The 22,374-nt window shown below is 40.8% G+C and overlaps 1 protein-coding gene across 13 annotated transcripts in view; it reads left to right on the top strand.

The window, feature by feature from the left end:
- nrxn3a (neurexin 3a) overlaps window positions 1-22,374 on the top strand; it is a 166,985-nt gene that overhangs the window by 110,677 nt on the left and 33,934 nt on the right. For 11 of the 13 annotated variants that reach the window (XR_002292952.3, XR_002292950.3, XR_002292951.3 and 8 more), the window contains exons 11-18: window positions 546-749; window positions 2,294-2,320; window positions 4,185-4,304; window positions 4,567-4,687; window positions 6,331-6,591; window positions 7,975-8,165; window positions 9,196-9,369; window positions 11,383-11,502. Coding sequence is in view for 9 of the 13 variants with exons in the window: in XM_020713760.3 (XP_020569419.1) it covers window positions 546-749; window positions 2,294-2,320; window positions 4,185-4,304; window positions 4,567-4,687; window positions 6,331-6,591; window positions 7,975-8,165; window positions 9,196-9,369; window positions 11,383-11,502 (1,218 nt within the window). In the remaining 4 variants the exon portion in view is untranslated. The remainder of the gene's footprint in view (window positions 1-545; window positions 750-2,293; window positions 2,321-4,184; window positions 4,305-4,566; window positions 4,688-6,330; window positions 6,592-7,974; window positions 8,166-9,195; window positions 9,370-11,382; window positions 11,503-22,374) is intronic. The other 2 variants (XM_078941124.1, XM_078941123.1) reach the window with 1 other exon arrangement.

Below are 22,374 nucleotides of genomic sequence, written 5' to 3'. Positions count from 1 at the left end.
ATAACCATTCTTGCTCTACTCCCTGTTATTAACACATTCTTGCTAATCCTAATTTTTGTTTTCATGATATGTCTGCTGTACCACAAGTTATTCAAGTAATAAACTGACCGATCAGATGCCTCTATAAAATTAGGTGGTCTTGTGTCGAACAGGCAAAGCGTTTGATTGACACATTCTCCTGAGCCTGCTTTCAGGGATAGGGGTGTGGCCTTCTAACATGCTCACTCCCGATCGGAGAGTGTGGTTGCCATAGACATGTAGACAGACTAATCGTCTGGTTCCAACATGGCGATGGACATGTGGCAGAAAATGGCGTCTGAATTGATTTCATTTGTTTGGACCTGAAAGAAAAGGCATTTTCTATGGATGACGTCACATGCAATTTGTCCAGTTATACATTATACCATCAATGGTTCTAAAGCTAAAGTGTCCCTTTTTTCTACTGTCAGTTTGCCCTAAATGTTTCTGTGGTTTCCATAAAGGGTTGAGCTTTCTCAAAGCACCCTCACCTGACTCCATATGTGTTGCCGACTTTTCTCTTGCAGAAGCGTCTATTCTCTCCTATGACGGCAGCATGCACATGAAGGTGGTGATGCCGAATGTCATGCACACCGAGGCGGAGGACGTGTCGCTGCGCTTCCGCTCCCAGCGGGCTTACGGCCTCCTCATGGCCACCACCTCGCAGGACTCTGCTGACACCCTCCGGCTGGAGTTGGATGGAAGTCGAGTCAAACTCACAGTCAACTTAGGTATCGTATACCCCCGCCCACTCCCATCAGCCTCCACACCTCCACCTTCACCTGAGATGGCTTACTGCTGAGCGGTAACGTCTCCACTCCACTTTTTGAGTCATCATCTGTTCTTCATACCACTGATCTGTAAGTTCCTTTCAGTTCCAGGCAGGACTGCCGTTTTTAACTCATGCATGGGCATTCATGTGGTTTCTGCACACAGTATATGTGGCAATTGAATAGTTTTGGGATTTGGCTCAGATTTAAAATGGAAAACCAAAGCAATTGCAATTTAAAGATATCTTAAGACAGGTGTAGGTCTTTGATGTGTGCTCAGATCTGAGACATACCTCTAAGGATCCTCAGTTCATCAGACAGCAAACTGTTAGAGGACACTTCTCAGGTGTTTCTCACTAACCTGTTTTTTTTGTGACCAACTTGGAGTCATTCTTCTGTTTGAGTTTTCCTTTGCTAACTACAGTATCTTTATTGGAACTGTGTGCTTTTTTTTTTTTTTACTTCAGTGTCTTGTTCTCTTCATTTCCCAGTCAGCTCCATCTCCCTCCATGCTTTGTCAAAAGATGGTATTCACCCCTTCAAAGGCCTTAAGCCTGCGGCCCGTCAGGCGAACAGCCCGAGAACAGAGCCCAGCAAAACCTGCAGTTGGCTGCGACCCCATACGAGTCCAGGTCCAATCTTTAAAACATAGATCAAAAAAGAAAAAAGGCTAAAAACTTTCACCTGTTTTTATCTACTAGTTTCAAAGCCGAGACACATCGGTTGGTTTACAATCAAATGATTTATATTCTACAAAAACATTAATTCCAGTAAGGCAGACTGTAGACTTTGAACTTGTATGAGTGTTTAGTCTTTAGCTGGTATAGATGCAGTGTCTGTAAGTGCTTTTACTTTAAAGCCTGTCGTAGATTCAGCTGTTAGGGTCACATGCAGGCGTAGCATCATATGGTTGGGGATCCGGTGCCTCTGCATGGTGCTGGTGCTGATTGGATCGCGGCTGTTTGCTCCCACTTTTCTGTTGCGGTTGACGACACATGAAACCACCAGCCACGCGCCGACCAACCCAGCAGCTGTTCTGACTTCAGATCATAAAAATCTGCTCTGTTCTCTAATCCAAAAAAAAAAAAAAAAAAGTCAGATTTGTTTTTCAATTTCGAAAGACTGGAACTGCTTTATTGGAGCAGAGGTTTGGAGCCAGAGTCACCGACTCTTCTGCCATGAGTGGGTTTACATCAACAACGCAGTGTTGGGTTGCAAAAGCTGCGTAGCTGGTAACAGAAGTGGCCATTTTAGTATAAATACATGAACTGATCCATCAAGTTTAATCTCTTGTAACACAAATGATATGAATTGACATTTGGTAATGTTCTGAGTGATGTTCCATGTTTTCATGTCCAAAAGTCAAATTGTAAGACTGCAGGCACGAAATGGCCGCCCTGCCGCATGTGTACGTCCCCGGAAGGGTGGACTTTTTGTTTTTGGATGTCTGCAGCAGTAACCTTGAAGGATGCAATTTCATCTGTCATTTATTCTTCCCCATCTAGACTGTATCAGGATAAACTGTAACTCCAGTAAGTTAACACTCAAGTTTCATTTTGCTCTGTATGTTGATGGGATGTTGATGTGCTCTTGATCTATCTTTTGTTTCTTTATCTAATTTATTTTCTTACTAAAAGCATGGTCAAAAGAATACTTCCTTCCGCCCTAACAGAGATTCAAGTACAGACACGTTAAACGTATTAAATTAAATATCATAGCTGTGTAATACTTTCTCTGATGTGTAATTTGGACCAACTTAAGGAATAGAATGAGATGTGTTCTGACAAAAGAAATCTTATTTAGATCAAAACTACAAAGTCTGATTCTTACCAGGTGGTAAATGAGAAACATGTAAACTCAGGTGATCATCAATCCACTTCTCATTGGTTTTCGCTCAACTTTTCAAAGGCTCGCCGTAGAATGTAGCGCTTTTTTATAACATGATCTACTGCACAGGTTGTTTACGTCAAGGTGTCCAGATCTTGTGGTTGCTAAACAAACCCACATCATGACCCCTCCACCTCCTTGCTTGGTTGCTGAATTTACTCTTTGATTGCTTCTTCTAATGTGGCACTTTCCATTTCTGAAATCTCCACTTGGTCTTGTGTAATGACATCGATCAAGCATCTTTGATGTTTGCTTTGAGATCTCCAGAGGATTTCATTAAAAAATTAGTCAGTCAAAAAAAAAAAAACTATCTTTTTCTAATTCTGCTTTTGTGGACTTTGCTGGTTAACATGAAAACTGAGGCCTGCAGAGTCTAAGAAGTCTAAACCAGAACTGAGTGGCGTTCCCTGAGCACACAGATGACTTTTGTCTGTAAGGCACTGCTTGGTTTTGTTTCTTCGTAACTCCGTTCTCTTCTTCAAACAATCTCTAATGACATTTTTTTTATCTTCATGTTCCTCATGTTTGGGAAACAAGCCTTCAGTTTTTCCGCTGCATCTGGCCAGCTCACCCTTGAAAAAGAGATCTTGAGCTCAATGGGTTTTATCTGGTTAAATAACAAAGAAGAAGCTCTTGTGGATCTGGTGTTTTTCACGGCTTTGCTCCTGAACTAAAGTTGTTGAGAGATCCACTCCTGAAAAGAGCTGTTGTGAGTTTTTCCACTTTCCATCCTCAGAATGATGGACTTGGAGGTTTTGGAAAAGCCCTTTTTCTGTAGGATGATAAAAGATGTGGCATTTGCTGTTGATCTGAGCCTGATTTAACCTCATTCCCTGGTAAGGAGCAGTCATGAGTAATACTAGAATCAAAAAAAGAATACTTTCTTCCTGTGTTTTTGATTTTATTTTTTACATTTTACCTTTTAAATCCAAACTAGTCTCAGTAATGGATATTTGAACATGCTGTCTTTGTCTGTGCAAGGCTCTGATAGTTTGTTGGGACCTGGCTTCACTAAAGACAGTCTTTCGCTTCAGCGGGTTGCTAGAAAAAACATTTGCTCAAAAGCTAGTTTGAAGCTAGGTCTTCTGATTTTTAACAGATTTCTAACAATAGTGTTAGTTTCAATTTAAAACTAAATGGCAGCAAATGGGGTCAGAAGAGGCAATGACAAAACCTTTTTGGTCTTCAACAGACAGTTACAAATAATTTTTAAACAATAATACTAGTTTTTGTTGCTTCAAGTTGCAGTTAAGAGAGGGTTGAAATTATTAAAGTAACTTTCTCTAATTTGTGATAAATATTTTGCATTTCTGTATACCACTGTTGTGTTCTGACCCAACCAAGCCTTTGTTTCCCTAAAAAGAAACCTCCATTCTGACAGTTTCTCGGCGGCAAAGCCACTACCCAGAATTTATGTCACCGACTCCGTCCAGACTGACTGATGGGAAAACAAAGGTTTGGTTTGAGCCTCAGCATGTCCTTAACGTTGTGACTGACCATTGTTCTCAGGCAAGGGACCGGAGACCCTGTATGCCGGGCAAAAGCTCAATGATAATGAATGGCATACAGTGCGTGTGGTGCGCCGCGGCAAAACCTACAAGCTAACGGTTGACGATGATGTAGCTGAAGGTACATACCTGGAAATGCTTTCAGTGTTGCCTTGTCAGTGTAACTGCACCATGCTGGGGTCTGTTGCCGCTAGTGCCAGATGATATGATAGAAAACAAGTGTAGCTATGAATCTGTAGTGACAATTTGCAGTAATCTAATACTGTTAATGTAATTTTCTCCTTAAATCAGCCCTTTTGTGTTAGTGTCAGACAGTGTTCTCTTTTCTTTTCGTTTTTGTGTCTTTCTTTTCAACCCATCCCCTCCACCCTCCCCATTTCCAGGACAAATGGTGGGCGATCACACTCGCCTGGAGTTCCACAACATTGAAACGGGCGTCATGACGGAGCGCCGCTTTGTCTCCACCATTCCGTCGAGCTTCATAGGTCATCTGCAGAGCCTCAGGTACACTTTTTAAATGTTTTAGGCGTGACGTCTTTCCAAAGAGCTATCAACGGAAAGAAAAAAAAAAAAAACTAAGCTGACATTTGTTAAAAAAGAATAACACATCCAAAACTTTAGTTACACAATAAGTATCATGTAAATACCACTTAAGTACACTGTTAGTACTGTACTGTAAAAGAAAGCGTTACCTCTTTAGGATAGGGGTGTCCAGACTTTATAAGGAGGGCCATATTTGGCGAGGTTTTCAGGTTCTTTCCAAATGGAAATGTCTTAACTGTTGGCATAAAATCATCTTTTTTTAAAAAATCAGATTATTTTAATGGGGTTAATTTCTTTACAGGTAACCTAACTTTCATTCTGCGAAAATTACGCTGATTTTTCATATTTGAAGGACATGTTACACAAAAAAACTGAGATGTCAGAGAAGCTTAAAATCCACCGACGAGCTTAAAGACCCACTCCAACCCTTTTGATCTGTTTTCAAAGCGCTTCCAGTGGACTTTTAATGTAAATTATTCCGATTTTACCAGAAAAAAAGCAAAACAAAACGAAACAAAAACAGTTTTGTTTTGCAGAGTGACAGTTAGAAATTCACCTCTAAGTTGTGGGCGGGACCATTTGATCAGACTAACCTCACCCCCCTCACCCTCCCCGTTGTTCAGAGCTCTCTGTCTAAACACTCGCTGGCTCAGAGCCCCTCCCACCCGCAATCTAACATAACTGGTGCAACAAAAATGACGAGCAATATCGGAGCCATCAGCCGTACAGTTTAGATCCAGATTCCAGGTCAGACGAGGAAAACAAAGACAGACATGGATCTATCTGTCTAAAAGTGGATGCATCCGAATCAAGTAGAATGCAGCGGAGTCACAAATATGCCTTTTTTCTAACAGCATTTTTCCTCTGGTCCTGATTCACAATGATTTGAATAAAGAACCACTAAGAAATGCATATTTGAGCTTCTATACTGTATGTTTGCTATCATTAGGAAAATGCTTTAAGAATTAAAAACACCAAAAGCACGTTGTTGTTTTTTCATGAGAGTGGGTCTTTAAACAGCTTAAATTAATTCTGTACCATTTCTCTAATGTGAACAACTATTTAATTAACAGTGAAATGATCATGAAGGAGTGAAAAACCCTTTAAATGCAGCACCTGTGTGGACAACCACCGAAGCCCAGCAGCTATAACCAGATTTCCACGTTTGTAGTTGTTTTGCAGAGCATTTTGCATTGTCCGTTATTATCATGCTATTTCAGCATACAAAATGCAATCTGCATTCTTTTACTTCATCATTGTCTTGACGGGACCAAATTTAACAGGGTGGAGCTTTTGAGTGTGGCCGCAGCTCTGCTGCCATCCTCTGGTGAAACATGAAATTGCTGTTTTGGTTGCATGTCTTTTCTCCTTCTGCCAACAGTGCTGGCGGCCATATTGGGTATATTTCTTTGAAAAGGGCTGCTGGCCAGATCAGAATTGATTGTGGGCCACATTTGGCCCCACAAGCAACACTTTGGTCGTGCCTGCCTTAGAACCTACAAAGCATGATATATTTATCCATATGTGTTTTTTTAGGACTCTGGGTAAAAAAGATCAGTCTTTTTTGACGGAAGTTCATTTGACTGCTCTCCTCCTTCCATCAGGTTTAACGGCATGCTCTACATTGACTTGTGCAAAAATGGTGACATTGATTTCTGTGAGCTCAATGCTCGCTTTGGGGTTCGCTCCATTATTGCCGATCCAGTCACCTTCAAGTCCAAGAGCAGCTATCTGAGCCTGGCCACCCTGCAGGCCTACACATCCATGCACCTCTTCTTCCAGTTCAAGACCACCTCTCCAGACGGTATAATCCTCTTCAACTCTGGAGACGGCAATGATTTCATCGCTGTGGAGCTGGTGAAGGGGTTGGTTTTATTCTGAAAAATAAAAGCTTTATGGACAAAATGAAAAATAACATTTCCATTTTGTTGGGTAAAATAAATGTCTTTGGAAGGATTTTGTCTTAGTGAAGTTCTGAAGAGATTTCTTTACATGTGACTCTTATTTTCTTTTCTGTCTTTTTTTGTTTACATATTTAGACCAAAATTTAAGCATTCAACTTTTTTGGATTGTCTTGTTAAGGCTGATTGTTAAAAACCTGGATGTAAACATAAAAGTTATTAAGACAATCCAAATACTATGGAAGCGAGTCTGTAGCATAATTAAAAATAAAAGTCAAAACCAGAAATGCTTTTTAATTTTCAAAATAAAGCTGCATTTTTTGACTCAAAATTAATATGAAAAAGCAATCCACCAAAATGCTTTTTCATTTTCTTTTTTAACACTGCTTATTCTGTCACTTAATTAAAATGATGATGAAAATGGTATTTGACATTTCATTTTCTAAAGGTTCTCTGGTAAATGTGTAGCATAATTCATTTAGAAATGTCTAATTTGACTATTAAAATGAATTAACAGAAATGCTTTTTAATTTTCAAAATGTAACTGCATCAAATGACTCAAAATTAAACATCCACCCTGTGAATATTGTCGCAATAATCATTTCGAGAAAGCATTTAGAAAGCTGCTTGGTAGTCCAAGAAGCTGTGTAAAATCATCAGCAGTTCACAACCACCACAAAGCCAGCTTCTCTGCCGCTAACACAAAGATACACTGCTCCTGGTCTGTCTGTCTCTTAGCAGCCGGACCGCAGAGAAAGCAGTGACGTCATCGCTCCGCCTCCTCGCTGGAAATGCTTTCTTGAAATGATTATTGCGACAATGTTCGCAGGGTGGATGTTTCAATGCAAATGCAATCCCCTATTTGCATTTTCGTTTTAATTATGACACAGAATAAGCGTTTTTTAAGTATAAAATGAAAAAGCATTTTGAAGTATTGCTTTTTCATTTTAATTTTGAGTCAGAAAAATGCAGCTTCATTTTGAAAATTAAAAAGCATTTCTGGTTTTGACTTTTATATTTAATTATGCTACAGAATTGCTTCCATAAAATACAACAATCAAATAACTGACAGCTAAAAGTAAACAAAGAAAGTACAAGTTCTTTTTTATTACCTTGTTACTTAAAATGTACGTGTGGTCAATTCAAATTCTGGAAGAAAGTCAGTTTAGATTTACAAAATGATGCAGTAAAGTATTCTTTGCTCTGTTGGTTAATGACAGGGCATCCAAACAATAAGCTTTTTCATTTAAATTGGAAAAAAAATCCCATCTCTGGAGGTGTTCTTGTAGTTTTAAAACAATTACTTTCAACGCAGTTCATCAAATCTTCATCCATTCTCTCTTTTAGATACATCCACTATGTGTTCGATCTTGGAAACGGGTCCAACCTCATCAATGGCAAAAGCGAGAGGGCTCTCAATGACAACCAGTGGCACAACGTGGCCATCACCCGGGACAACAGCAACACCCACACTCTGAAAGTGGATGCTGTGGGCACAAGTCAGAGCATCAACGGAGCCAAGAACCTGGACCTGAAAGGTGGGCTCACCAAACATGGATAAATTATATTTATGTATTGTTTTTCTTTTCTTTAATTCTGGTGCACTATAGATAAATTGACCTCTGTTTAGATGCAGAAAGTTACTCTGCATTCATGTGGTGTTGGAAGATTTGTTCTTTTTCTGATGTTTATGTGTGTTTTCAGAGTCATTTTCCAATCCTTCCAACACCACATGAACTCAGCATTTCTCTACATTTTTGCCTGACAGACACCAACCCACTGGTGCAATAAATGTTACACACTTTAATATAAAGACTCCAAAGTTCTAAAAGAAATGTAATATTTTTGTCAACTTTTTCCGACACATTCCATATTATTTCGTTTTCCTGGGAGGTGGAATACTAAAACACTCCATGCATCTGCTCCTAGTCTGGCCTTTCTGTCAAATTTTAGAACTAAGTGGATGAGCAGTAAATAACTGATTCAGAAACTCCTCCCCACCTGGAGGAAAAACAAAACTAAAAACGCTCAGTTTGTCTTATCGGTCTTCAGCCACAGAGACATCTGGAAACTGCATCAAACTTAATCTATGAACAGAAAACAATTAAAACTTACAAAACCACAGTTTTTTTCACTTAATTTTAAAGAATTTTTTATGTGGTACAAAGACAAAGATATGTTCTTTTTTAAATTATTATTACTTTCTATGTAAGTGAGAATGCCTGACAAGGTGTCCATGTCAGAGATCAATGGACGCCGTGAAGCAGAGGACAGTTGCTTCTGCGAAGTCCTTTAATTTCCAATAATAGTCCCCTCAAAGGGCATTATCCCACTTATATAATGGTCTCCTATGAAAGGAAGAAATATAAGATCAAATATTAGTACTTTATTCTTGTTATTTTTAATTTGGATATAGTTTAGAACGTCACCGAGCGGTGCAACGCGTTGTCATGGTAACCTGCAGTTTGCTCTGGCGCATCTGGTGTGTGAGGACTCACCAGCGGAGGAAAGGGGTATATACCGTAACACTGCTGATTAATTGTGTCTGTTCCCCTCTGTGCGTTTCAGGGGATCTGTTCATTGCAGGACTCGGTCCCGGCATGTATGGCAGCCTGCCAAAGCTGGTGGCTTCCAGAGAGGGCTTCCAGGGCTGCTTGGCCTCCGTGGACCTTAATGGGCGCCTGCCGGATCTTCTCAACGACGCCTTGTTCCGCAGCGGGCAGATTGAGCGGGGATGTGAAGGTACACCGCCGCTCAGATCTCAGCCTGACGTAGACTACTACACCCCTAAAATCAACTCCAACTTCAGCTCCAACAGTCCCATCTTCCTGCTCAATGCTAACAGCAGCTCCTCCACCGTGCATTTGTATGGATCCCACTCCCTCTTACTTACTGCAGTTATTGCCTCACTCACCAACAGTTAGAAAATCAGGCGTCCCCGTGTCTGCCCCTCCACACATTATCAGCCATATTGGCTCGCCTGTCACGGTGACGTCAGCTACTTTTAAGAAACGAACTAACAGGTGCTCTGTTTTTATGCCTTTTGTAGAACTTGTTTTTTTTATTATTTAAAGATACATAACATTCATGTATACCCTTAGATTGTGAACGGATGTCTGATGTTTAGTGACACAGTCGCATTCTGGAACAAACATCTGCATTTAGATCTTCTTCACTCTATGAACTGTCCCTTCTCACGGCGTCTCTGGCCAGCTAACGGTATTAGTCAAAACGACTTTAAAGTTTTGTGGTACACAAACAAGAAAAAAAAACAGAAAATGGGCCCCTCCTTCATAAAATCGAACAAGATTTAAATTGGTAGCTGTTTGCAGAATTACCAAAAAAATGAGCTGTGGTCCATTTTCTTTGATCAAACATTTCAGCATGACTGCAGGATAAATATAAAACAACCTAGAAGTTAGTAAAAGGACGTAACGCTTCTCTAGAACCCACATTTAACCTGTAAAATATAAATAAATAAATAAAAAGCTGAATGGACGCCTGTGGTTTGGGGTTGTTCTTTAGTGAAACATGGACATGTGACCTCCATGTGAACGGAGGAGCTTACCTCTGGTCATGCAATCTGCATCAGGCCAAACCTGGAGCCCAGTCCATGCAGTTTGCTTTCAAAGCAGTGGCCAAAGCCGTTTGTGCGTGTTGCTTTCCAGCTGCTCGTGCTGCTGGTATACAGCAGCTCCATGAACTCGGGTCTTTGAAACATTTTGCAGAAACAAGCAAATGGACAAAATGTTTCCATCTTTTGTGGAATTTCCATGGCTGTTCTGGATCATCCTTCACAACATCGTCTCGTCTGCATGACGTTTCTTACGTTGGACACTGAGTTTACTGAATGTTCTTGAAGACTCATAGAGCTCCACGTTGGACCAATGGATGCGTTTGCTGACGTTTCCCTCTGAACAGAGAATAAGTGTGACAATCTGAATGGGTTTGATGATGTTTTTTATCACTGTACTGAACACACTGTGATAAAGTGATGGTTTATTAGTTTATTTTTCCAAATAAAGTCTCATCATTCACAATTGGTTGCCCATCGCATTCTGGTGTTTTCATTAAACGTGTCTGTATGATTTTGTAACGCTTCTTTCCCCTGTTTTTGCAGTGAATCATGATCAACTGCTCGGTCATTTAACCCTCGTTCTGCCCATGTTTCATCATAAGCCTTCATCACATCGAGACAGTCTGTGTTTTGCTCAGCGAGCGTCTGTCAGAGCATTTCACTGACAGCCAAAATCCAGCTTGTTCTGCACTGCATTCCCACTAGATGGCGATATTGCACAGTGCAGAAGACAGCTTTGCTTATTTAGCTTCTTAAGGTCAGTCGTGCATGAAACTTGAATCAAAAGAGGCAGTTTGAGCTGCAGTCCTGTTTTTTGGTTTCGTTCTATCCATCATCTCATCACGTCATTTAAATGTAAACCAGGTAAGTCTTTGCATTTTATTTCTTTCAATTGAGGACAGAGAAGTTTGGTCATGTGAAGGTATAAAAAGAGGCATGGCAAAGTTAGCGACATTGAGCTGCACTTCTAGATGCACCTTTAAGGAAATGTGCAGCTTCGTGCACAGATTAAAAAGATGATTCAGCCCAAATGCAGTCATCCAGGTAAAGAAAATACAAGATTGCAGCTGGTTGCACCACTCAAACAACACATGATGAGCGGGGCCTGAAGGGTTAGTCTCAGAGTCTAGTCCCAGATCTGATTTTTATCTCTGTGCTCATGTGGGGATCTGCTGCAGGACCCAGCACCACCTGTCAGGAAGACTCTTGTGCCAACATGGGCGTCTGCATCCAGCAGTGGGAGAACTACACCTGCGACTGCTCCATGACCTCCTACACTGGAACGCAGTGCAACGACCGTGAGTCCAGAGAATGCATGACACTCGTTTTGGAAACAAAATTAAAACATCTGCCAAAAAAAGGCAGATTGGCCACCTAAGAACATGCAGCAGGGGACTTTTTCTCTGTCACTTTGGAGCATATTTGAATTAAATCACTGACTGAGCGGCTGATGCCACAGTTGAAAATATAGAAAATGATATTAAAAATATTGAAATATTGTTGAAAATATTCAAAATGAGCTTGTGGTTCTTGCTGTATGCTCAACCTTTAAAGCTCCCTGTGTTTGCTAAATGAAGCGCACTTGAAGTTTTATTTGCTTATTTATTTTATCAAGCAGGAAAATATGAAAAACTAATTAGGCCTGACTCAGTTTGAAACTATTTTTCAGCAGATCCCCATTCAGCAGAATATAAACCTCAAGCTACATTCACACCGGCTGCGTCAACGCAGGTTCAAGCTGCCACTTTCAGTGAAAAGTCTGTGCAAATGCCCGTAAACCTGGGTTTTGGGCTCCCGCATTCAAAACTCTCGCATCCATGCGTCGCTATGCAAGTTTTTAAGTCTGTTCTCAGGTTCCAAGAGTTAAATTAATAATTGCAGTTTGTGCCTGGCCAGAATTCAATATGAAAGAAAAAGCCTGGAGCAAGATTCCCAAGACTTAGACCGCTTGGTCATTTCACACGAAGCCTTTTCCAACTGCAGGCAGCGTCCATGCGTGAGTACATCGTAGCAAAACAAAAAGAAGAAGAGGCCCCTCCCTGCTTGTGCAGTGTGAACAGAATGGGCTAAATTCAAGTTCAAGAAGACTGCACGTCGCATGTTCTGTGTGAATGTAGCATTAGGTGGTTAACTTGTTTGTCAATGGTTGTGTCAGTGTTTGAGCCAGACAGGAACATTACAACATCATCGGCATATAAAAGGAGAACTCAAAAGTTGAGCACTTTGGGTAGATCGTTTATGTATAGAACAAAGAGTAGGGGACCTAAAATGCTGCCCTGTGGAACACCCAAAGAGCACAGTGAGAATGTGAGAACCAGTAAGGATGAACTACCTAAAAAACAAATAAGAAAGAAACGTATGATATGCAAATGTCTGTGCAACACAGCATCTGTGATGTAAATGCTTGGATTTCACTTATGTATGAAAAAAAAAGTGAAAAGGTGGTGGCAAAGTTGTGAACATTAGGACCTTTGATATGACACAACTATACAGCTTTGTTCCAATTGTGATATATACTCAGACACTGCTGAGTCTCTGGACACAATTTGTACTTGAAACATTTAAAGGGTTGGATCTGAAAATTCCCTATATTCTTCTGCCCTAACTATAAAGGTTAAAGATGTCAGAAGCATTGCATGTGTTTGCTTGTGTATATAAACCATGTGGTTAAACTGTACTGAAGCTTAAAAAAATCATTTGTTTTGGACAGAGAAACAAAGGTCAAAGTTATTTCATTTATTTTAATAGAAACTTTACAAAAATAGGCAAAGTTAGGATGTAAAGGCAAAACTTTTGATAATCAGTTTTTGTCAAGAGTAGTGTTTTTTATCCATCAAAAAAATTGAATACATATATTTTTTCATGATCAAGTTGTTCTCTTGAATTAATATGTTTTCTACCTGCTTTCATTCAACTTTGGCAAGTTGGACTGTTCAGCTCACCCCTGCGATGGGTTTTCTTCTTGAACCTTGAGGGTGTCAAAGATTTAAAAGTGTTTCTGGTAAATGGCAAAAATGTTGACCTGATTTGTCGCACAGCCCTGAAATCCGGTCCATGCAGCAGTAGAGCAGGTTATGAAGCTCCTCCTGAGCGAAGCGCTGCACTTCTGTCAGGTTTGATGAGCTCCCTCAAAGGTGAGTTTCAGCTCTCAGATCTTCACAGGACGCAGACGGTTTAGATTGAGCTCCAGTTCTCTTTTCAGCCAATCTTTAGTGCGTTTGATGTTGGTTTTTACATCATCATCCTTTTGGAGGAGCCGTGAACTGTGACCGAGTCTGACCACGTGACAGTAACATGTTTTTAAGCAGAACACGCCGATTCAACCAGGACGTCATGAGACTTGAAGGAGTTCCTGGTTCCTGCTTCTAATATTACTACTGATTCAGACTTCAAAGAAGAGAAAATCCTTGCGATACTGATGATCAAACCAAAATCTAACATTTTGCTGATAATTTAGTAGATTCTATGGAAGCATTGGGCTGTGACATTTACTGTGAAGATTTGGGGAAGATGATGGCTGAAAATAGTGCATTTGTGACAGGTTCAAATACATTTTGAGCTTAATACATCCATAAAACCCATTTTATGTCACGAACAACGCCCTGGCCCCCATCGCCCTTTCAGTGGCAAATGGACAGCAATTTAAGAACAATAGATGATGCTGGAAAGGTGGGCTGTTAAAATCAATGCGGTTAAAAGTGAGGGGATACCTCACTTTTGGAGAAAAGAAAAGTTGGATACTCCAGTGTTACCCCTCCAAAAGCTGGTCTGGAGCTCCGCTGACATTTAACTTATGTTGGAGGACATACGTTAAAAAATGGATCTCTTAGCAAATACAGTACAGATCGATCACCACGACGGCCATTACGCACACGCAGGGGGAGGGAGTGTTTGGGTGATCAGATGCTACTGTTGGAGGACGGAGGCAACAGTTTTGTCCCGCTCCACCAATTTTAACTGCACCCCCTTGGCCTTTTCACAAACACACCAGGAGGGTGGTGGTCACATTGGTTTTGAACTCACGACCTTCCAGTCTCAGGGAAGACACTCTACCACAATTATGACAAAAAAAATCATAATTATACCGTGTTCAGTCAAAATAAAAAACATTTTCCTATAGTTCTTAAAAATGATGCCTCTGAGTTGGGGGCAGGACCGGTGGCGAGGAGTAAGCCCGCCTTTACTTCTCGACATCCATCTGTTTACACGCTCTACCGCTAGCTTCCGGCCCTTACAAGCAGTGAGATTGTGGCCTTTCCAGCATCTTTTCTATGTCAGACTTTTTTCATCTGCTCCTGATTCAAAACGATTTGAACAAAGAAACACTCAGAAATGCGACTTTAAGCCTAATTTTCTTTATATATGTCCTCCATCATCACCAAAATGCCACAAGAACACGTTAAAAACACCCTTTTTTATCAGAGCGGATCTTTAAGTGAAACCAAAGCAGCAGCAGTTTGGACCTATCAACACATCAGATTCCAACCTTTACCTGCGGGAAACACTAACCCGATAACTTTTACCATGTTTTTTCGTCACCATAAGAAGGCGGGATTGTGATCAAGCTGTCCTTGACACACCACCTTATAGCATATTGATGAAGTGGGACTTTTTCTCTCCTTGAGTTTTTTTGAATCACATTAAAGACATGAGGGACTCATAATTTTTACGGATGAAAATTTCACTTCAGGTTTGTGTGGGATACTGAGTGCAAACTTCCCATTTGTTATAGCTGCCTTGAAAGTTGTCGTGAGACTTTCGGTTAATAGCTGTCTCAGTCCCTCAGGCACTTTAACCCTTGTGCTATCTTAGATGACCCCACCCTTGCATTGACGTGTTCTTCCTACCATGACAAAAGTGGATAAAGGTGGAAAGATTTCATGTAATCCATGGACACCAGTGAGGTTCACAAATCATTGAAAAAAAAAGGTCAGAGCACTTTCTAGTGGGTCTAGATGACCCAACTCCCTATGTTAAAGTGCCTAGGATAGCACAAGGGTTAAACACAATTTTCAAAGATGGCAGAAGAGATAAAGCCGACGTTTTTGGATCCAATTTGAACCACTGGGGGGCAGCATATCATCATCAACAGACTTCAGCCTCAAAGAAGGCGTTTGGGTCCAGCTCCTTCTTTGAGGCTCAAACTCTTTTATATCTTTATACTCCTGACAAACCAAGCTGAGTCTGTTGTGTGCTCAAACCTTTCAGCAGCACGTGATGGAAATTCTCGTCTCCACTCTGAGGCCCCTTTGGTTCTGTCTGAGCTCTTTAACCAATCCTAGAATTCCAGTGGTATTTGCTGCTCCGGCTGCTTCTTTCATTTCACTTTAGATGACTTCTTTTCAAAATTTAACATTTGGAATGAGGAAGAATGTTCATCTGGCCGTATGTGTCACCAAATGGTGCATAAAGCTGCAAAAACAGTTCAAAGTGCTTGGTGGCGCTGCCACAATCTCTGTGCTGTTTGCTCAGAATGCAGGAAGGCCCGCTCAGATCTTCCTTTGAAACGTACAGCTGTCTCGCTGTTGACACGCCGTTGCATCATGACTGTCCACCATCTGGGACTGCTCAGTGGAAATTTCTTAGCAAATGAACTTCCTTCTGATTTCCTTCCATCTGAGGGGTGAACAACACTTCTGCAGAACCTTCTCTGTCAGAAAATCAGTAGTCAGGTGTTGGACGTTCTGACTAGACTTTAATGAGATCATTCAGGTTTATCATATTCATTGACAAATAGCATATTAGTAACTTCTTATGTGATCTCACAGAACATTCATTCAACCATCATTAAGAAGCCAAAGAACAAAGTCAATGAAAATACAAATAAATGAAATGTCATATTCATTCATCTTCTAAACCCACTTTGTCCCTTTTGGGGTCACGGGGCTGCCGGAGTCTATCCCGGCCACCCGTGGGCGAAAGCAGGGGACATCCTGGACAGGTCGCCAGTCTGTCGCAGGGTAAAATGTCATATTTAACTTTAATTTGGGAAAAGTTTTTAATTAAAACTAAAACTTTTGCATCCTTGTGAATCAGGAGCAGATGACAAACTACCTCTCTTAGAGGGGAAGTTCTGATGAACTGCTGCCGCTCTGCAGAAACTACGTCCTAGAAAAGGACACAGTTTTTTTTTTTAGTTCAGCCAAAAAAAACTGCATAAACATAATTTAAAAAACACTGAGTGCTTAGATGAAAGGATGATCAGAGTGGGACTTTAATCTATTGATTTAAGTATGAGCTGAAAGCATTTTGAAGTAGGCCTATATAAGGGAGGGGTTTCCATTATTTATAAAATGTTTATTTTGAGCCTTTTAATAAGAATTTTATTTTGGTGGGGAGTCAGCTTCTTCTCATTTCCCATGATTCTTCTGATGGCATGCTCTCCCACTTGCTAACAGCCCTCTCACAACCTCAAGCTAGCATTAGCGGTGCAACAAAAATGGCAGGCAATACTGACCAGTATATAGTATTTCTTAATGTCCTCCATCACTAAAACAATGCCACATGAACATCAACACCAATAACACGTTTAATTGGAGTGGGTCTTTGAATGACTGTGAAAAACCAAAAAGAAAGCCCAAATCAGCAAGCCTCCTCCTCCATGCTTGTAAATTGGTGCTGTGAATTATAAACGTATATCATCAAGTTTGTTGCAGAAGTGGTTTGCATGGATGCAGTTTTGTAAACTTAGTTATGTCTCCTTTATTTTGAACCCGGTTGTTCCCTGCCTGCTGCCGTGTGGCGTTGGGGGGTTCCGGCTGCCGCTGCTGCTGCGGCGGGGGTCTGGGTGTGGGGGTGGCTGGGCACTCTCCTTCCTTCTTTTCACATTCCACTGTCCATTTTAGAAAAACATAAACACTCACCTGAGCACAGGTGTTAGCTCACCTTTGCACTAATAGTTTGCATGATTGAAGGAATGAAATATTTCACACTAGTTGGTTTAAAGGCATAAGTATGCGTGTGTGAACACTATCTGTTTTGTGTACATGTCGACATGTGGACATTTTTTCAGCCAGCAGGTGTATTGATAACATTTGAGTGTGTGTGGACAGGCCCCGCCCTTTTTGTACTACATTTGAACCTTACCGTAATGATAAACAACCAGTAAACTTGCTGCTCTATGCTGCTTCATGGTCTTATCCCCCCCTTCCTGTTATCACCCTCCTACCCCCCCCTCTCTCTAACATCCCTCTCTCTTCTTCCCTTCTTTCCTTTTCCGTCCGGTCCAACACCAAAGATTTTCAAACATAATTGAAATTAATAAAGTTTATACCTCTGGTTTGTCGGAAGGTTAATAACTGTTTTTTAAGTAAAATATGTCCAACACAAGAGGCCTTCAGTTCTCATCTGCCTGCCCAGCTGTTGGACAGGACAAGTAAAAAATAAAAAATAAAAAAAATAAAAAATAAACGTAAATCATCAAGTTTGTTGCAGAAGTGGTTTGCATGGATGCAGTTTTGTAAACTTAGTTATGTCTCCTTTATTTTGAACCCTTAAAAAAAGATCCTAATTTTATTTAAAATCTCTATTATTCTAGTTTATCCACAGAGATCCGATTAACGAGGAGATATTTTAACCGCGACTTATTCTGATGCTCCAGATGGTTGGAAGCACTGAAGAATCTGAGCTGTTGCTTTCAAGTAAAAGCAATGAAAAGGGAAGTTTCTGAAAGAGTGTGCAGCATCTGATTAAACACAACATGGATTTGGCTACAGAGTTTTGATTGTCAGCCAGCTCTTAAAGCTGAATCTTAGAAAACAAAGCAGGGGTCTATGCCGGTGGGTCGTGCTTCTCAAAATGCACCAAACTTTTTCCTCGGGGGGGGTGGAGGAGGACAGGGAACTGAAGGGTGTTAGGTCTTTGAGCTGGAGTCCACATCCATCACAAGTGTGTCACAGGGTTTACAGTGAGGAGACCGGCAGAAGATGAAGTGGTGCAGTGAGGCAATAAACTGCGTCTTATGACTGAGCAGTGGTGGAAAAATTAATATGAATCAAAGACAGGAAATGTGAACAGGTATTGGACTGGACTGGTAAAAGTTATGGCTTCTCGTTGGTCTTTTTGAATAAGAAAAAATGGAATCCTCCTGCTTTTGCTGAGAGAAAGAGGAATTGCTTGGAGAAGTTATGGCCCAGTCAGTTAAAGCTCCTGGGCATCATAAGCTTGGCTTCCTAAACCATTGAGATGCACTCATCATTCGTAGCTGCAGCATTTGTGATTTGTGCTTCGCAGAGGTTCTAAGGGGTGCATCCTCTTTAATCGAGTCCGCAGCCTGGTTTCTGGTTCTGGCCATTTGACTACTGATGAGGACGAGTGTCGAGATGCGATCAAATGAGTTGTGATCCTCCAGAGGTCTTTCAAAGACCTGGTGTCTCGGTCATACACACAGATCTGATTTTTTACTCCCTCAAAATATCATCAGAGGTGAAAATGCAGAAGCTTTATAATCAAGAAGCAACAGTCAGCTAATCCCCAACACGTACACCGGTCCGTCTTTGGAATATCTCCTTTGCGTTGCATGGGGAGTCTGTCTCATGACTGTCAGTTCGTTTACATTGGGTCAGTTGCGTATCCGGTCTATCCCCCCATGGTCCCTGGAAGAGGGGTTTACGTCCCGCTCTCTTTGCTCATCCAAAACTTAAGCAATCAGGGCCCATGCTCTCTCCTTCCTGACTGAGTCCTTGTAAAAAATGCAGGTTTTATGTCATAAATGTTGATAGGTTTTTGTAAAAGTAAAATTAAATACAAAATAAAGTTTTCTTTTAAAAGTACCACAGAAGTGTTTATTTTGAAACCCGGAACAGTAGAGGCAGCGCAGGAACAGAGCTGGTCAGATTTTTCTCATCCATCCATCCATCCGTCCGTCCATCCGTCCGTCCGTCCGTCCGTCCGTCCGTCCGTCCGTCCGTCCGTCCATCCATCCATCCATCCATCCAAACAACCAACCAACCAGTTTCTGTTGGGTGAGGGCCGGGTACACCCTAAGGAAGGAAGCCGCAGAGGACATGCAAACTCTGTACAAAAAGGTTCCTGGGATTCGAACCAGAGCCTTGCTGTGCGGTACTAACCACTAGGGATGCAACAATTCTTGGTTCAAACCAAATCAAATGTTACACCATTGAACCAAATCGTAGGAAGAGTTAATTGTTGTGTTCACACTGCATATGTTTATGTTGAAAATGTCAAACACGTGTTGTGCTAATTTTAATATGCTTGACATTGTTTAATTACATTATCATTCAGTAAAAGCCAACTTAAAGGTTTCTATTTATTGTTACTCTCTTATTGGCAAATTAAAGAAGGAGTTTTCTGTTTTCTGTTTTCTGTTTCTGTTTGTTTGTTGTTCTTATCGAATATTGAACCAAAATAAAACGGTGATCCAAATATTGAGGTTTGAACATAATCACACACGTTTTATTTTAAGTCCCTCTATCCATCTATTTTCAAAGCGTTCCCACTGGTTTAATAATTTCGATCATGCCGTTTGTAGCCAAAATCAAAAAGCCTGTGTCGTATCCTGTGACGGCAGTTGTTCTTTAGAAATCCCCTGAGTTGTGGACCGGTGGTGATTTACATGACCTTACACTCTGTGGGACAATAAGAACCAGAACAACCACGGTCGTGGAATGAAAAGCTGATCTTGAATTTAAGGAGTTGAATAAATAGTATTGTTGATGAAACAGCTATTGCAGTTTAAGGACGGAAGAAAAAAGGGATGAATGAAAGGAAACACGCACTAAAAAACAAAACAAATGATAGAATTCCTTATTTTCCTCGACAGACAATTTTTCTAAAAAGATCAACCTCCACCAGTTTTTGAGAAATCCAGTTTTTAATTTCTAAAGCTTTTAAACAAAAGACATAAAAGACGTAACAAAAGACGCGCTCACATGCACACAAAGGTGTATTCTCTCCATGCACCGTTGACCACGTCCTCCCTTCTTCTCAGCATCAGCTGAAATGACCATCAGTTGAACCTTCATCCCTGTGAGGAGCTTATGTGTTCTTGGCTCCATTAAACTCTCAGAGGCTGGTTGGCTGAGATCTTTTCTATGTCTTCTTTTCTTTGATCAACCTCCTTATCCTCATCGCTCTGGCGTTTCTGACAGATGCAGAATTCACAATCTCTATTTTTCTTTAAATTAAACTTGGAGGAATTTGGTTTATATTACTTGTTTGGCAATCAGAAAAATACTTTCTTTGTAGAAGAGATGCAAACATTTCGAAAAAAGGAATCGTTTGTTGAGTCAAAGAGTTTTACCACGAGGCAGTTATGAGGCGTTTTGGCATCATAATGTTTCATTTAGTTGTTCGACAGGTAATAGGGCTCCTATTTTTAAATTTGTATTTATAAAGCTGACATATTTATCACTAGTTTTCCTTTATAATTTAAATATGGCCGCAATATAGTGGCACAAAAAGGACACAGTGGCTCAGTGCCCTTTAGTTAACAAGTGAACTTGTATGAGGGCAGAGTCTTATTTTTTGTGTGCCTGTTAAATGATTTAACTAAATTTACTGTTTGTCTTTAGTATTTGCAGAGTAGATCATGACATTGTGCTGATTCTATTCTATTCTAGACATTGTAGTAGGTTTAGGGGATGTCATCTGGACTTGGTTTTAAAGTTGGAAGACCTTTTCAGGTCTGACTCCTCCCCCATAAGCGCATATATACCAGCTCTTAGACCAGCTATTTCAGAATTGACAAAGCCTCTTGGATAAGAGGTGAAACGTCTTCCAACTTTAAAACCAAGTCCAGATGACATCCCCTATACCTACTACAATGGAACCAACCTGGATGAATGAGAGTCTTCATAGACATCTATTCTAGACATTTTTTTAGCTGAGAGTTTGTCTGCAGCAAAAGAAAGATACTGAACCAGCAGCCCACAGAAGTGGACCAAACTCGCAGCTATAACGAATGACTGTAATACTGGACTTTAGATACCAATTCAATTCAATTCAATTCAATTTTATTTGTATAGCCCAAATTCACAACAACAATCATCTCAATGGGCTTCGTACCGGTAATTGTAAGGTAAACATACAATCAAAAAGGATCATAAATGCATAGAGTTCAACAGGATAATACTAAAACTTTAACTAAACAGACTAAACTAACCGGTCATCCCTTCCCTTAGACCCTCCTTCACGGGAAGAAAAAACAAAAAAAACAAAAAAACGATTCCAGAAGAAACCTCAGGAGTGCCCACATGAAGGAGGGATCCTCCCCCAGGACGGACAGGCGATGTACCATAACTCTTAGAGAGAATTAACTTATCTAACTCTACAACTACATATATAAAGTTCAGCAGGCGAGCTTCATCCAGATAGAGTTGGGGGACGTCTGGGGGCGCGAGACGAGCCAGAGGCAGGATCCACATCCAGGTGTAGGAACAGTAGTAGAGGCGAGCCAGAGACGAGTTACACGGTCAGGAACAGGAGCACGGATGAGCCAACTGGAATCTGGAAGCACTCCCACTCCCAAAGGGGGGAGTGGGAAAGAGGGACAGTACATGAATCACTGCACCAAACAGAGGCATGGAGAACTAAATGATGAATAATGATCAAGAGTAGAGGAGAGAAGGAGGGTAGAAGTAGATGAGAAAAGAAGACAGAACCCCAGTGCAGTTTCCCCAGCTTCAAACTTCTAGCAGCCTAATAACAACCTTATTGTTATTGTTAAGTTTAATTTAAAAAAATTAACAGTAAGGTAAATATTCTGTGCTAGTCTGACAATAAGCCTGTCCAAAGAGGAATATTTTCAGTCTAACTTTGAATGTAGAAACTGACTCAACCTCCCTTACATGAGCTGGGAGCTTATTCCATAAAACTGGGGCTTGGTGGATAAACGCTCTACCTCCAACTGCACTTTTAAAATTCTAGGAACCACAAGCAGTCCTGCATTTTGCGAACGAAGTGTTATGTTTGGATGTTAAGGGACTATGAGGTCTTTGATATAGGATGGGGCCATACCATGTAAGGTCTTAAAGGTTAGCAGGAGGATCTTGAACTTGATTCTGGAATCAACTGGGAGCCAGTGAAGTGAAACTAACACAGGAGTGATGTGATCTCTTCTGCTAGTTCCAGCTAACAATCTAGCTGCCTCGTTCTGAACAAGCTGGAGACTTCTTAAAGAACTCTTAGGACACGCTGCTAACAAAGAGTTG

Source organism: Oryzias latipes, chromosome 22 (assembly GCF_053564925.1).
Source record: "Oryzias latipes strain Hd-rR chromosome 22, Olatipes_Hd-rR_3.1".
Taxonomy (NCBI): Eukaryota; Metazoa; Chordata; class Actinopteri; order Beloniformes; family Adrianichthyidae; genus Oryzias; species Oryzias latipes.
Note: the sequence above shows the minus strand (reverse complement) of the source record. Positions and strands in the feature narration are given on the sequence as shown.